General features: G+C 37.0%; 1 protein-coding gene across 1 annotated transcript in view; it reads left to right on the forward strand.

The window, feature by feature from the left end:
- Positions 1-17,228, forward strand: part of PI15 (peptidase inhibitor 15) — a 29,261-nt gene that overhangs the window by 6,077 nt on the left and 5,956 nt on the right. The window contains exons 2-4 of the mRNA XM_010979413.3: positions 13,238-13,356; positions 14,338-14,470; positions 14,590-14,705. Of these exons, the coding sequence (XP_010977715.1) occupies positions 13,238-13,356; positions 14,338-14,470; positions 14,590-14,705 (368 nt within the window). The remainder of the gene's footprint in view (positions 1-13,237; positions 13,357-14,337; positions 14,471-14,589; positions 14,706-17,228) is intronic.

Raw genomic sequence — 17,228 nt, forward strand, 5'->3', positions numbered from 1 at the left:
GGCATTTCTCCAGCACATTTGGAACTCCACATTCCTGTGCTCCTACATGTAGAACCTTTTAAGTGTTTTGGCTTCAAATGGAGACTGGGCACATTTTGCAGGAATTTTCTCCCAAGGTGCACGTTGCATAGTATTACTTACTTAGAGCTGCTTACATACGAGGGTTCAGCTCTCCGCTCACTTGTGGAGCCAGCTGAAGGTAAGAACATTTTGTCTGTGGTCGTCTTGGATCCAGGCTCTAAGAAGTGCCAGTGTTAAAGCTTTTAACATGGGGTGATTCAGAACATCACCATGAGCTGGTAGAGGGAAGAGCTGTGAATCACACACAGGCTACCTACATGGTGACCGTATTCCTTAGTATCCAACACTGATTTTTTTTTTTGGTGGCAGATGATACTGGACCACATACAACAGTATAGAAAATAATTTTATTATAATCCTGCCCACTGTTTGTGGAGCCGAGCATGGTATCTGTCCCACAGAGGACACTCAGTAAAAACCTGCAGAACAACTGAATGAAGTCTTTCAACTTTAGCCAGGCATTCCCTGTAAAGAGCGCTTGGCTGTGGCACTCTGGTGGGCAAGAGTCATTCAATGTTCAACCACTCGTTCCACAGTATTTATTCATATACCTGGCACCGTGCTGAGGGACTCAGTGAGGAGCAAAAAGACACTTTTTGAGGAATTACTGTGAATTGGGCAAAGCAGGGAGCTGAGTGCTAAAGGGTACTTTGGGATCACAGGGGGCACACCTAGCCCAGACTTGGACTGGGGGTAGAGAGGCAGGGAAGGCTTCCAGAAGGAAATGATTTCAAATATTAAATACGAAAAATAAATACAAAGTTATGCAGGCAGGAGTTCGAAGGAGGGAACGTGTCATATAGGTGTGGAAGGGTGTTCTAAGGAGGTGCATAGTACATTGAAGGCATGGGTAAAATTCACTGTGGCTTGGCTCTAGTGTGTAAAAGGAAGAGTGATATTTAATGCAGCTGGGAAGTCAAGCAGACACTTGTTTGAGTTTTATTCTAAGATCAAGGGAAGTGGTTGAAGGTTTTAAGCAGGGAAGTTATGTTATTAATTTGCATTTCAGACAGGTCATTCTGGCTACAGATTGAGAAAGAGATTGGAGAGAGGCAGAAGTAAAGGAACAGTCAAGAGACCATTATAATGGTCTGGGTGTGAGATAACTGAAGCCTCAGTAAAATTTAAGGCTGTAGGGATGTGATAAAATGAATTTGGGGATCAAATCAGTAGAAGTGAGAGATTTACATGAGGAAGTAGAGTGAGGATTTATAAGAGGGAGCAGCCAAGGATGATGCCTCCAGTTTTGACCAGAGTGATTAGGTTTCTCCAAGTTGGATAACACGAAACACAGTGCAGGTTTCTAGTGGTCAGTAAGTAGCTAAAGGCTTCTCATCCGGGGTACACACCTATAGAGGCTGAAAAATGTAGCTAGTGTGTGGGAGGGAACATTCTTCTAACACAAAGAATTTTGGATGGGAATATGCTTCAGCAGTCAGAACGGACCACTTTTCATAATAGGGGAAGGGTAGTGTCATGGAGACAGCATGGATGGATGATTTTATGTCTGGGAATCTACTCAAGAATTTTTGCAAGAAAGTTTCATGTATCTTTTTTTTTAGAGTAAGTGCTGAGACTCAAATCAACATGAATCCACATCTGTTGCAGGGGTCTAGGTAATCCCTTTGGACCCATCTAGTCTTTGGGCACACTCAGGATAAGATTTTCTTAGACGCTAATCAAAGGACTTCAGAAAAATAGAAGCTGAGTAGTCTGGCTGGTCTGGTGTCCTGAACAGAGTGTATCTGAAAACCATTTAATAGTCAGTCAATGGCCATTAAATAGTTAGGAACTTGAGATGTTTAATTGTCTATGAGAATTTCCGAAGAATAGTGTGGGAGGAAGGCAGGGACGATAAAGGCTAATAGCATAAAGTGGTCAAGAGAAATGTTTGGCATAAAATACATCATGGACTGAGGTTTGGAGGGATGGGATTTCAATGTTTCCAGTCTACATTATCCATAGCATCTAAAGTCAGGTACCAAGCATTTTTTTTGACACAAATATGGAAGAATGCCCCCAAAAGTTGTGTTTAGATTCAACTTTTCATGACTCTTAAAATTTCACATCACATACTCCAAACTGAAACAGTCCAGCAATGTTGCTTAAGGACACAATATTTTTTTTCTCCTGCAAAGTGCATCGAATTCACATTTCATAATTTCATTAAATATGAACATTCTACCAAATCTGTCTCTGCATTCCAGCGAGATCATGTTTTCAGCAAGCAGTAGGTAGGCGGAAAGGCATTTGAATTCTTCTGACTAAGTGGGCAATGGTAAGATTGGGGGTTTGCATGTGTATCACAGGACAGCTTAATAATTAAGAAATCAGTTTTTAGGTTATTATACCAGTGAGTTGGTGAAAAAAAAATTAACCATACACGAACATGTCTTCCTGGCTTATAATTACAGTATTAAATGATAGCTGATGGGTATTAATTTCCCTAGGAAGGACTATTGCTATAATCTATCAATAAATGGTCTTAACATTTAAAGATAAAATGTTAGAGAGGATTTAGGGAGGGGAATTAGTAAGTTTTAAAACTTCTGAAGTGCTCTCTAATTTTTATCTTCTGCTGTCTGATGTTATTTTTCCTGGAAGCAAGGTCTTCATTATCTATACACAACTCTGTTCCTGATTAGTTAGTTGCTTTGGGGTTTATCTGTTTTCACTTTATCTGATTGCCTGCTAAGTTGAGATTAAATCTTGAGGGCTCTTAAACTTCAGGCTGCCAGAGAAGGTGATCAAAAGTGCACCTCACATTGCTTTCCACTTTAGGCAGCTTTCTAGTTCATGGACCACCACCCTTCCAGTGCCTGATCCTTCAACAATAGTAACATCTACCACCTGCCCTCGAGTGTATGCCCTGCCCTAGAGCTGCGTCAGATTCTATTCAATTACTAGCTTGCCTAGCCGTCAGCACAGTCTTGTGAGATGGGGACGATTTTCCTCATTTAGAGACAGGAAATTTAAAGTTTGGAGAGCATAAGTAGCTTCACCAAGCTCACAGATCAATTAAGTCAAAAGGATGAGAACACAGTTCTCTCTGTGCCTTGAAAAATCGTACGATACACATTCTCCTTCAATGTGTGTATCTCCTGCTCTTGAGCTCACTGGCAAGGGAATTTCTCCATATGCATTTTATCTGAGGACATCATTGAATATTAGATAGGATTTCTCCATTTGGAATCAAATCTTGCTTCCTGCACTCTTTCTAACCTTGGCAACCACAAAGGAAAACTGTGTTATGATAGTGTTTCAAGTCTTTGAAGGCTGTGAGCATCCTTAGACCCTTATCCCCCAGTCACCCAGCTCTTCCTTAGCCTACAGCCCTTTTGTGTCACATATGTCTACACACCATCTCTCCCAGACTGTGGCCAACTTAGCCTATCAGGGAAGGTGGCACAATGATATTTGCTTTCTGAAAACCCTGGAAAAGGTAAGAAGTTGTGCCATTAAGGAAGTGGAAAATCAAGTTACACCCCTTGAGTACACCCACCCCTTATGTTAGACGTGCACACAGGAATGGTGCCAGTAAGATCATCTTGGGATTTGCGAGCAGTGTGGCTCTGAGCAAGGAACGCCTTTCACCAGGCTCTTGCCCTTGGCTGGGTTCCAACATTTGTGTGCTTTTCTGACAGTGTGGTGCCTGGAATTGATGTGACCCAACCAGTGCAGAGTAGCAATGAGAAATTATTCCCTATTTGTTCTGCTTCTGTGGATGTATCCTTATGTTAAGTTGGCAGATAAGGTAGCATATGCTCCTGTTGAGTCATATTACATTCTCATGAAGTAAGTTACTTGTAGATCAAGTGTCTATCTTAAATACAGGTTCAGTGCTATTACAATGGAAAGGGATTGCCTTAGTTTAAAAATTGTTTACGTTCCCCCTCCCCCAAGATTTTGGATTCTCAGAAAACTATGTACATGTTACTTCTGATAGCTCAGTTAATAAAGCCATTTAGAGTTCCCTTGATTTATACATAAGCACCATGAACCTGATCTGTTCTCTCTGTGTTCATATCCACATAGTCACAGACTACAGGTTCCCTCACCCTGGAACTGTCACTCTCAGGATGAATGATGTTGTCTTATTTGCACAGCAACATACAAGATGGTTTCTTCACCTCTCTCACCCATATTCTGTCTTCCATGAACACACAGAACAAATATCCTCACAGAGCTTAGCAGCCAGTGTCTGTGACAGCAAGACAGTGTCCTGATGAAATGCTAGGTTTAATTTTATCAAACCTTGGATCAGTATACCAGAGCTGAGAAGAAAGATTCTGATGTAAGTGCTTGTAAGTGAAAAGTAACTTCCAGAAATGCTCCCTTTTTCCCCCAAGCCTCTCATGCAGTGTGAGTCTATGGGGGAGAGGGAGTGAATAGGGGTAGGAAAGGAGAGGGGAGAGCCCAAATGCTCTGCACTCAGAATGACACTCCACCAAATAAGCTTTAGACAATTATTTCTAACCAGAAGGGCACAGAACCATGCTGTAAGCATACATTCAAGGTCTCCAACTCTGAAATTTTGATTTGATAGTCCCAGGATTGGGCTGGGAACCTGCCTTCACTAAAAGTTCCTCTGGAGATCCAGGAGTGATCTCCCAGGTGAGAACTCCCAAATGTGCTTTAAGGATATCTTAGGTCATGGTTCAGGACACAAAACTGAGCTGAGGAAAATATTCTGTGGCTCAAGTAATTCATTTATTTACCAAGAGCTTCTATCTGGAAAGAATTAATATGTTAAACCAAATGAAGAATTATTCCAGTGATAATGTCCATATCATCACAAAATTTCACTTGAATACTCATTCAGCACTTGTTTTCAGAAAACATCCTGTGGTCACTGTGGGTGGGCTACCCATGTCTGCAACAAGGACCTTACTTGGGAATATATTTGACTAACGACACTTCTTTTAAGTAGTATAGGATTTTTTTGAGCATCTTTATGTAATTGTTTCACATATATTATGCATGCATAATGTATTACATAGTAATGAATTTATATAATACATTATAATTTACAAGTAATCACTTATTTGCTTAGTAGTGTTTTTATTGCCTGTCTCATCCCTAAACTTTAAGGCAGACTCCGTGTCAGTCTTGCTGACTGTTGAATTCACGGTACCCAGGACATCCCAATAAATAGTCAGTTACCGTCTAGACTAACGAAGTACCTAGTATCCTACTGGTTGATCTGGAAATTTACATTTCTTGCATTTTCCATTGTTGAAGACAAAGTCCCAGTCCCCATCTGGCAAGTTTGTTGAAAGGAAGTTTAGGGCCACGGTAGTTCCAGGGTCACCCTTTCTTGCCACCAGCCGTGGATATTAAGAGGGAAGACCGCACATCTACATAAGTGTAATTGTGACAATGACACCTCACGTCAGAGTTCATGAACTGTATGTGCATCGACCATTTCAATTAGTAGTAGTCATGTTTAATTTGCTCTGCAAGTACTGAACTGTAGAGAATTTTACATTTAAAAAAAAGCTATTTGGAAACGTGTAAAAGTGGATACATTTCACACATACATCAGCGCTTCCAGATTATCCTGAGAAGTGGTCAGGTTTATAGATGTTGTGCCAACTTCCGTCACTCATGTCTCTCTCTCTCTCTCCCCATATAATTGTCCAGATTTCAAGCAATAGCTGCACTTTGTCATCTTATGCCCAATACTGTTTTACTCATTTTCATTACTAGACTATCCCCCAACCCAATCATTTGAGTTTGGTTATATTTACATGGCACTTTGGCATTTTTCAAAGCACTTGACTGAAGCTCAGGTTGAGCCAGGCATAGATTAAAGCACTGGAAAATTCTCTCCTTTGTTTCCTAGTCACCAATCCTGTTTACATACTCTTCCCTCAAGTTCTGAATATTTTTCTTCTATCCATGCCTTATTTTATGTATTAAGGCTTTATATATATGGAACACTCCCTCAGCCAGGCATCTCTTTCAATAATCCAGATAACATGATGGTGGCCTCGATCAAGGTGGTGTCAATAATGGTGATGATCCGTGGTTATATCCTGGATAGACAGGATTTTGATGGTAGGATCAACAAGATTTGCTGATAGAGCATGTAAAGACTACCAAGCAAAGAAAGAATGAAGATGACTACTAGATTTTTGGCCTAAGTGGCTACAACAGCCATTGGTAAACTTTTTCTGTAAAGGACCAGGTAGTAAATATGTTCAACTTTGCAGGCCTTCTGATCCATGCTGCTACTATAATGCAGAAACAGCCATAGATAACACATGAGCAGGCAATGGGACAGATTTGGTGACCCTTGAACTGAAAGAAAAAGGACAGTGCCATTCCTGATGGGAAGATCACAGGAGTAGCTGGTTGGTGGTGGGGCGGGGCAGAGTAGGGGTAGAGTTGTGAATATTGGACCTCAATTTTGGACGTGTTAAGTAGAGGCTTGCAGTGGGTAGGTGGATAAAGTAGTCTGGAATTGAGTGGAGAGGTCTAAAGATAAAATTTAGTGTAATACTTCCAGCTTATAAATGGTATTTCAACCCATGAGACCAGGTGTGATTACCTAGGCAGTGAATATCTATGAAACAGAGGAGAGAAAGAGAGAGAAAGAAAGAGAGAGGGCCTGAATCCTGGGAACCTTCCAGCATGTAAAGGTGTGGGAGATGAGGTAGAATTAGCAAACATATGGAGGGGCAGCAGCCAGAGATAAATAAGGCAAGTGTGAGGTCATGAAACCAAGGGATGGAAGTAGGGTCCAGGAGGAGCACGTGGTCAGGCATTATAAAAGCTGCTGATAGACCAAGTAAGACAGTGGCCAGGAAATGACCACTGATGACACTGACGAAGGCCCTCTGGGTAGAGTCGAGGTAAAGGGGGGGAAATCTGCCTGGGGTGAGCTCAAGAGAGAGTAGGAGAAGAAAAATGGAAAATTCTCCATTAAGACAGCACTGAGGAAATTTCATTGTGAAAGAAAGGAGAGGAACGGTGCATTGGAATATGAAGATGAAAGGGGTCAAGAGAGGGCCTTTTTTGTGAATTTTTAAGAAATGTATGCTGCTGGCAATGATCCAGTTCAGAATTCCTCTAAAAATGTGTACTTTACATCATCTCTTTATAAACATTTACCTCTCCCACCCACATGAGGCAGTACTCATCTCACCTGAGGGAAGTCTTCATTATCTTCATTTAAGAAATGCTTACTACCCCACTTTAATATTTTGTGATATAATATGGTCCCATGTTTTGCAGTTATTTTTGAGATTTGAGGGAATTTTTTAAAAATAAAGTGCCTTTAACTACTTTTCTTATAAAGCAGAATGAGTTTAATATCATTTAATTAATCTAATCAGTGCCAAAAATTTCCCGTGTGAAAGCCCTTTGTCTTCCTCGGTCCCAACCCCACCCTCACCCTCACCGCCTCTAGCCTGCTTTCCTTTCTGGTTTAACACTGGGTCTTATATATTCAGCTCTCAGTATCCTTTATTGGCCATTTCAGAAGCATTTCCACCTAATGGGAATAAATCTACGAATTTCAAAACAGAACCGCAATCATGCCTGGGAGTATTTTTTAAAAGCTTTTGGCTGCCCTCAGGGGAAATAGTTTTGTCATCACTTAATATCTTTTTAATGGTTCTTTCTCACTTCTGTAAGTCAGCAGTCCTTTCCAATCTAACCTAGAAAAAGAACAAATAGCCCTAGCTGCATTATTGTTAAAAACCAAGAACTTCTAGACTGTCCTTACTTTTTATCTAAATACATGAGAAATGACCACATAAAAGTCCAAGAAGATAAATGTGTATAGGACATGCTGTACTGTTTCCACAGCATCCATGGCAATAGTTTAGAAGTGTGTCTTCAAAACTCAGTGTGTGTGACATTTTTATTTTTTGTATTTTGTGTCTTTGAAGATGGTTTCTATGTGCAGAATAGATTTTTTGAGGTCATTTTCATTTTCAAAATTAGTATTTCTGATTCTCCTCTAATTTAGCTTCAATTTAGAACATATTTTTCTTCTATTCCTAAATCTACCAAATTTTGACAATAACATTTGTTTAATGTTTGTTACTACTTACAGATTTAATTCATTTAAATTTTAAGCTTCATTTGTAGATTTAATATATTTGATTTTTTTAGTATTTTAATTGGTTTATTGAAAATAATTTCCATATATTCAAATGTCTTAAAAGTCTAAGAAATACAGTGACTCTTAAGTTCTAAATTTTGCAATACTGTTTAAAAATTATATCAAGATTTTCTTATATATTTTAACTGAAAATTATAAATAATTACTCATTGATATATTTTTTGTTGAAATTACAAGGCTAAACTGTTGCTTTAATAACCTGCTATTACATTCTTATAACCACTATAAATATTTATGATATCAAATATGCACAGGTTCCTTATCCAGGAATATTTATCCTTTTTAACACCTTAAATTTGATTTTTTCAAACACTTCTAAATTTTATTCTTATGTTTGAAATTAAAAGATGTTACCTACTTAAAAAAAAAAACTATTCCATGTCAAACAATGTTGGGGATATAATCTCAAGCAATTTGCAGGGTTGCTTTTCAGTTTGAACACATTTCATATTGTCAAGAGATTATGACTGGGGTTTAAGTTGGGAGCTTTAGATGTCAGTGTGCCTCATGATCCTGGCGGCCACCATGTTGTGGACAGCAAAATTTAAGGAAATGGCTGATAAAACAACCTCATCTTTGGTCTGGATTATATCATTCTCTGATTCTTCCGTTGACTACATAAGTCAGCGACTTTCTCCCACGCTGAGACATTCTTTGACACAATGTTGTGTTTCTTTGGGCCAAGCTCTAAAGACCTCTGAACTTGTTAAGGATCTACATTCTTTTCATATCCCTCCTATCTCTTGGGGCCACACTCTTCTAGCTAGTTAAGTGATATCAGTTTGCGTTCTGGATATCTCTCATGGCTTAATCTGACTATGTGGTTTCACAGACAAAGTGCTAACTGTATTTATAAGCAGAGTAACTCATGGCAAACATTTTAGTCCAATGCTAAATCAATCAACTGATGAGCTGACCAACTAAAGGGCTCATAAAAACTAAGCATGGAAGAAAACCATGTGGGGCAATAGGGTACACCTCCAACCTCTGACACTGTTTTAAGCCATCTTTGTTTTGTGAATTATCTAATTTAACCATAATACCTAACTTCTACTGGCTTCTGTAAATGTTTTGTGTATCCATGCATCATTTGCAACTTCATTCATTCCTTAAACTGTGTAAGTTGTTAGAATTCTTTCACATGGTTAAACTGGCAACATTCATTGCAATTTATGAATAGGAAAGAAGCTATCATTGCTTGCTATTTTCAAACCTCAAAGACCTCTCATTTGTACTGATGAATTTAAATATCACTCACCCGTATTCTCCTGGCAGTTGTAACCGATGGAGAAAGACAAAGACAGCAAATGAAGAGCTCAGCTTTACCAGCAGATATGTAATTCTTAAATTTCAGAGCTGGAGCTTCTCTTCTCTGCTGAATGGGTATGAGTCCTGCCTGGGAACAAACAGGCAAGAAAGAGAACAGGACCGTCTGACTTCCTGTGCAGTAGGCATCAGAGACAGTGGAAGTCTCCCACCGGAAAGCAAATGGTCCCTCCAGCACCTTCCTTTAGGGGCAGACAGAAATCCTTCCCATCAGTTCCCTAAAAATAAACATGGAGAGATAAAAAAAAAAAAAAAGGAGTGGTTATCCCTTATCTCTCACAACTATCATCTCCAAAATTTTAATGATGATATCTGTACATAGAGACATCTAAAAACGTTAGGCTTCAGTAATGCTAAATACATGGTCTTCCTATCAAAATCTTTCATAATAATTAAAAAATCATGCTCACATAAGCTGTTTTTAAGGCATGAAATCTTTGGTTTATCTCTTTGACATACACAGTACTTATTAACTATATGAGTGAGCATAAAGATAGACTTACATATGCTAAATTACTTTTTAAATTGTTAACAGCCTAAAATGTTTTAAATTATTTTGAAAAGAATCTAGGGTTATATTCTCTGTGGTATGGAAAAGGCTATAACTGAGTAAGTCATAGGCCAATACAACACAGATCTTGCTGGCTCTGATGCTTGGGCTGCTCAGGTGTACTAAATCATGGGACACTGAAGAGGAAAGGGGCCCTGGAGATGACTTCATCCAATCTCCTTTTTTTACAGATGAGTTAACTAGGAGACAGAATAATTGACATGTCCTCAGTCACAGATGATCTTAGCAGTAGACGTAGGGTTAGAAGACAAGATTTTTCATTTCCTTTTTCATTATTATTTGTGCCACCTGTGGTGATATTTTAGAACAAGACTGTAAGACTGTCTTTAGAAAGACTGTAAAAACACAGAAAAACTGGTTTTTAGTGGTTATTGATCTGAGGGCACACTGTACTTCAAGATGTAAATAAAACTTAGCTATTTTTTCCCCAAGTGACCACAGTTAGTTCAGGGGACATAATTTGTTCATGCTATTCTAGCTGAAATGCATTTATAAGTTAATCTGTGCTATTTTGCACTTTGGTGAATTATAATCCAGATTTTATAAATCCATATTTCATTTAAAAACACCAGAAGAATAAATACTAGATGAATCCATTATCAGCCAAACAAAGTGTTTGGTAAGATGTCATCTTTTGTAAGATGAATGTGTTTTTCTAATTTAAAATGATTTCTGGGTAACTAACCAATCTCATTTGAAGGTGGGTGCATGGTCTCCTGGGTGAAACTGTCTCTTGAAGGGTTCATCAATTAATTTGGTTTTTTCCTATTTTATTTCAGAGTCACTAAATTAATTTCCTTTTCTAAATATAAGTATCCCAACATCTTTGGGAAAAACTGTCTTTTCTGTGTTATGGTCAAGCTTTATCTCATGCTTTCTTTGAAAACTTTTAACTCATAGTGAACTCATGGTTATTAACCCCAATGTAGGTAAGTCTTGTTTAAATCTACACAGCCTGGTGGAGGAGAAAGTCACCAAAAGAAGAATAAAATGAGAGAGACTGTGAAAATTAGGCAAACTCAGATCAGTAGAAGAACATCTATATGCCTTCTCATACGGAGCTCCATGTGAATTTGAGTAATTATAAAACTGCCACTTCTTCATATAAGGTCTCACTTTCTAAAGCATACTACTAACCACTGTCTAGTCACAATTTGAAAAATTTTATTCAGACAGAATAACAGATAAATATAAATAATTTAGGGAATAATGTCATGACATTGAACTATAAAACAATTAAAATCATTTTTTTCAACAGATAAATACATCACTAAATTATTGTCTCACTAGGGAGAAATGTTGAAAGGCATTTTTCTATATCTGTATACAAGAACTATAAATATTCTCTCTTTTGTGGTTTTGTACCTTATAACTTGCTAGAAAAGAGATGATCACTACAGAGTTGATTTATTATTGGCCATTTAACTTCCCTATGCAGCTTTGGAGATGATAATGCAAATCCATATGATAACTAATACGAATGTATATTAAATCTGAGGCTCATTTAAATTTTATTCGATAATTGTTTCAATTAAGTGAATTATTATTTATCAATAACATCCTTATCAACTTTAAAAACTTTTTCAAGAATAGTCATTTTTCTTAATTTATTTGACCCATAATGTACTATATTTTTATAGCATGGTCAACTGATTTTTCTGTTGGTTTGTTTTCAGTTTATAAAAATTAAAATGCAATTTTTCATATTATTATTACTATCAAATATGTGAATAATATAAAATATGAAGGCTTCATGGGATTTATTATACTTTAACATAGTTTAATTTAGAAGGTGGAGTAAATGCAAATCAAAACCACAATGGGACATCACCTCACACCTGCTAGATTGGCTACTGTCAAAAAAATAAGAACTAACAAGTGTTGGAGAGGGTGTAGAGAAAGGGAATCCTTGTGCACTGTTGATGGGAATGTAAATTGGTGTGGCCACTATAGAAAACAGTATGAGATTCTTCAAAAGATTAATATTAGAGGTACCATATGGTCCAGTCATTCCACTCCTGAATATTAATCTGAAGGAAACAAAAACACTTAGTAAAAAAGATGTCTGCACCCCCATGTTCATTGCAGCATTATTTATAATAGCCAAGACATAGAAGCAACCTAAATGTCCATCAACAGATGAATGGATAAAGAAGGTGTGGCATAAATCTACACAACAGACTATTACTCAGCCATAAAAAATGAAATGTTGCCATTTTTAAAAACATGGATGGAACTTAAGTGCATTCTGCTAAGTGATATAAGTCAGAAAAAAAACAAATACTGTGTGATCTCATGTATATGTGGAATCTAAAAACAACAACGAAGACAATACTGAGCTCATAGAGAGCAGATTGGTGGTTGCCAGAGGTGGGGGTGGGTGAAATATGTGAAGGTGGTCAAAAGGAACAAACTTTCAGTTATAAAGTAAATCCTGGGAATATAATATACAGCATGGTGACTATAATTAATAATACTGTATGTGTATATTTGAATGTTGCTAGGAGAATAAATCTTAAAAGTCCTCTTCACAAGAAAAAAGTCTGGAACTGAATGTGGTGATGGATGTTAACTAGACTTGTGATCATTTCACAATATATACATATATCAAATCATTAAGTTGTACACCTGAAACTAATATAATATTCTATTCCAATTATATCTCAATTAAAAAGTTAGACTATAATCTTAGACATTGTTAATTTTGGTGCATTGATCTGAATAACTTTGATCATGTTAATTTTTAAGATATAGTAATAGCATGGCTCCTTGTTGCTCTAAATAAACTCCAGGGAATTCAGTTGACTTTAGTGGATTCAAACTTCAATGGTCAGTATGAAGTGTCTCCAAGTTATACCTAGATACTGTATTTTTGTTAACCTATCCTTTACTAAAACTGATATTGGACTTTGGATCTAAATGGCACTGTGAAAACAATAAAGATTTTTGAGGATTAAACATACTGCATTGTAGAACTTTGAATAACAATGGCCTAAATGCTTTCTTTTGGTCAGGAACCAGAATTGGAAGTACTTTAGGAAATGGTACCATTTCTTCCTTCTTGCTTTTCATTTGTTAGCAGCAAACCCAGTAAAGCTGAAGGTTTTTTTTCCCCCTTTCCACAGGTTTGGGATGAAAATCTTGCAAAATCTGCAGAGGCTTGGGCAGCTACGTGCATTTGGGACCATGGACCTTCTTACTTACTGAGATTTTTGGGCCAGAATCTATCTGTACGAACTGGAAGGTAGGAAGCAGTTTCACCAGTACTGTTCATCCATACAATTTTATTGCTTATGAACTCCCAGGGTGAGTGACACCAATTTCAAATAATCCCTGCAAGTATTTATTGAGGCCTCACTATGTGCCAGGCACGGATGCTTGGTCTATGACTGTTTTAGATCTCTTCAAAGATTAATTAATTTGTTAAAAGGGCCTAAAAAGCCCAGCTTTCCTTTTCCTTGGAATACCCCCCCTGAGCCTGTCTTCTGCACTTGTCTCACAGAATCTTTGAAAGGATCGGGCTACATCCTATATCCCGTCTCTTCTGCCTCAGAAAAATCCCTTGATGGTGGCAGAAGTCAGTATTGTGTGTCTGCTGCTTTCCCATGTTTGCACATACGTGTGTGTGTGTGTACAAATTGTATATATTTACATATATGTGTATATACACATACACACGCATGTATATGCAACTACAGAAAAAGTTGTTCCCAGTGATAGGATAATTTTTCTACCACTGTGAATGTCATCATCCAACATTCCAAAGGCCTGTTCTCTTCCACATAGCAGAGGAAAGTCAGGTGTGCTATTAGTAAAATTAAAATGATTCAAGTTTAAGGAAGAAAAAACTACCCTGGGTCTAGTAGTATTGCTTCTTTTATGTATCTAATTCTTAATTGTGTATAAGACTTTGATGGAAGAAATTCTTGATGTTGGTAAAACAAGATAAAGATGCTAATTCCTGAAAGATTTGCATTTCTCTTTTTGAAACAACCAGACACATACTTAGACAAATACAGGATCACTTGCTCCAATCCCAGGCATTTTTACGCTTAGAGGAATAGAGGATTCTACTAGGTGGTGATGGTAATTGTAGGGCATGGGTATGCTCTTGTTTTACCATGAATAATCTGCAAAAAGAATAACTAACTTGCAGTTTAACCTGAGTCCACTACATACTGCCACCTCTGTATTCTAAGTTCTCATCGTTTCTCTTGACCTCTAGATATCGCTCTATTCTCCAGCTGGTCAAGCCATGGTATGATGAAGTGAAGGATTATGCTTTTCCGTATCCCCAGGATTGCAACCCCAGATGTCCCATGAGATGTTTTGGCCCCATGTGCACACATTATACACAGGTTATTTTAGTTGTTCATTTTTGATTCATACTTTTAAAAAATGCTCTTAGTATTTTGGTGAACATGCAATCTTTTTTTAGCTCTGACTTCAGTAACGTTGCATCGGTTTACTTTCACAGATGGTTTGGGCCACCTCCAATCGAATAGGATGTGCAATTCATACTTGTCAAAACATGAATGTTTGGGGAGCTGTATGGCAACGTGCAGTTTATTTGGTGTGCAACTATGCCCCTAAGTGAGTATCAGCTGGGATTCTACAGCTGGAATCTTTGATGATGTTAAATATCTTTAATCTGATAGATATTTTTAACAGGAAAGTAATAGAGTTAAGACTTAACTAATTACCTCTAATCCTCAAATCTTCCATCATTCTCATGTGCCTGAAAAATTATGAGCTGAAAGGTTTCTTTTCACAAGGATCTAAAAATTAAAATTGCAGGCAAACCAACATGAGATTTGGATGTTCACTAAATTCTCCTCACCATCTTTCTTTAGACATTGTAATTGTAAAATAAACAGTGCACTCTCAGGCTTTTGATAGCTGTATAAAAGGCATCAGGAAAGGATCTTCTAGGGAATATATCAACACAATATCCTCATTAGTCAGTACTAGAATGCTGGCTTAGCTTTTTCACTAGGAAAGCAAAACAAGTTCTTCTTTCTTCTTTTAAGGGTAAAATGAAAAATCATAGTTTACTTTTTCTACAGATGGCCAAAGAGGCATTCAAAATCCATAGGGAAATTTTAAATGCTATGACTTCTTTTTGATGAAAAGTTTGCCATGACTTAAATTTCAGTATAAAAAATATTCAGTAATTTCATCCTATGGCATACATAAAAAAGGTAATGTGAAAATTGATCAAAGATGATAAAATATGGTTATATGTATGAACATTCTTTAAAAGATATGGGTAAATAAGCACTCGTTAACATTTGATAAAATGCCTTTTTGATAACAATAACTCTTCAGATAAACTGTTCCAGTATTTATACATGAGTCGGTTCCCATTTGGAGTAAATACCACCATGTGCAAAGGATTTATGACACTCTTGGTGTCTTCCAAAATAAGTCCCAAACAAAGATTTTCTCCAGCTTTGCCATTATGGGGAGGGAATGAGAAAATGTTTCACAAATAACTACATTACTCATTTATATGGTAGTATGCCAGTGGCAGTGTTTTTGCAAAGTTAGAAAAATAGTGATTTTCCCGATGGTCCCCTCTTCACAGTTATTAGAATAGTAAGATTTGGAAAGTAGATTGTGGCTGCATTAGGAAATGCATTAAAACTGCATTTGTTCAATATTTTCAGTTTTATACCTAATATTTTCCTACTAAACCTTTATCCTTCTTTCTGACATAAATAGGCCAAGTGATACCCAAATGGTGAAAGAGGTTTTTATTACATTCATTTAACTATTCTGGTTTGGGCCAATGATTAGAATTTTCTAATATTATTTATGAGATGCTTGATTGTTTTATAAGTCTATGAGATTAAGATATACTGTGTTAGTATGCTATATCAGCTGGAATAAAGAACCATTCTTTTGAAACCTAGGCAATGAAGCAGATTTTAAAATCCTGACTGATAGCTGAATACATTTCTTCCTATCCCAGAATGAAGTTATCTTAAGCCTGTTTTTCAGGGGAAAAAGCAGAGAAAGAGAGAGAGAGAACGAGAAGGAATTGAATTAGATGAAATAGGATAAAAATTAAAAGGGTAAATATGTTCATCAATTGACTGGTTTGCTATTGAATATAATTATCCTCCATTCATGGAAAAGTTTATAATATAACATATAGTAATTTTTGCGTATAGTAGCATTGTATTTCTAAGTTAATACTACCAAAAATATGTGCTGTGTGTAATTTCCAAAAGTTATGTAGAATAAATTGAAACATGTGAAGCTAAAATAGCAAAGGCTGGATTCATACACTTTTACAGCTTTGGGTAAAGATATAGAGGGAAGTAAGATTACAGAATGAGAGAGATTAGGATGGGGAGAGAGCTGTACCCTTGGAGAATGGGCCTCCTTGAATGTTTATAAGCAAACATGACATTATCAAAATGATGCTTGAGGCAGCTTCTCTGGAAGGCAGAGTGTAGAATAAACTATATAGAAGTGGACAGTCTTGGACTTTCATCTCATTTTATAATATGAATAATTAGCATGCTTTTCATTTTATAGATAAATTCTCCTTTATAGGTTATTATAGATAAAACTGTGAATTTTCAGCTGACTGAATAAGAGGATATTTTTATGTAGATACATTTTATGAGTCACCTGCTTGGCCTTATTTAGGTCTTAAAGAAGACAAGACCCACCTGTTTCATATTTTAGCCTTCACCTACCATTATCTTATCTTCAACCCTGACTTTTTACTATTGACAGCCAAGTTTTCTTCTCACCATTCAATTTCCTTCACATTGCTGGCTATATTGCTATTTCTTTGTCCTGTAGTTACCACTCACCATGCTACTGAAAATACATTTATTACCTCCCCCTTCATAGTTAAAAAAGCTTAATAACAGTAAGGCATTATGGCTGTTTTTAAGGCTCCTATGTGGTGAATCTGGGCTATCCTTATAATCATAGCCATCATTACAGATGAAGAAAAACACTGACAACACAAAATAATTCAGTTAAATGGGTTCAGTGCTATAAAAAAAAACTAATAGCATTACTAAAAAGAAAACTATGATTTACATATGGGACAATGTTTTGGAATCACCTTCAATTGCTGCTTCTTTGAGCCCT

The sequence above is a fragment of the Camelus dromedarius genome, chromosome 30 (genome assembly GCF_036321535.1).
Source record: "Camelus dromedarius isolate mCamDro1 chromosome 30, mCamDro1.pat, whole genome shotgun sequence".
NCBI lineage: Eukaryota > Metazoa > Chordata > Mammalia > Artiodactyla > Camelidae > Camelus > Camelus dromedarius.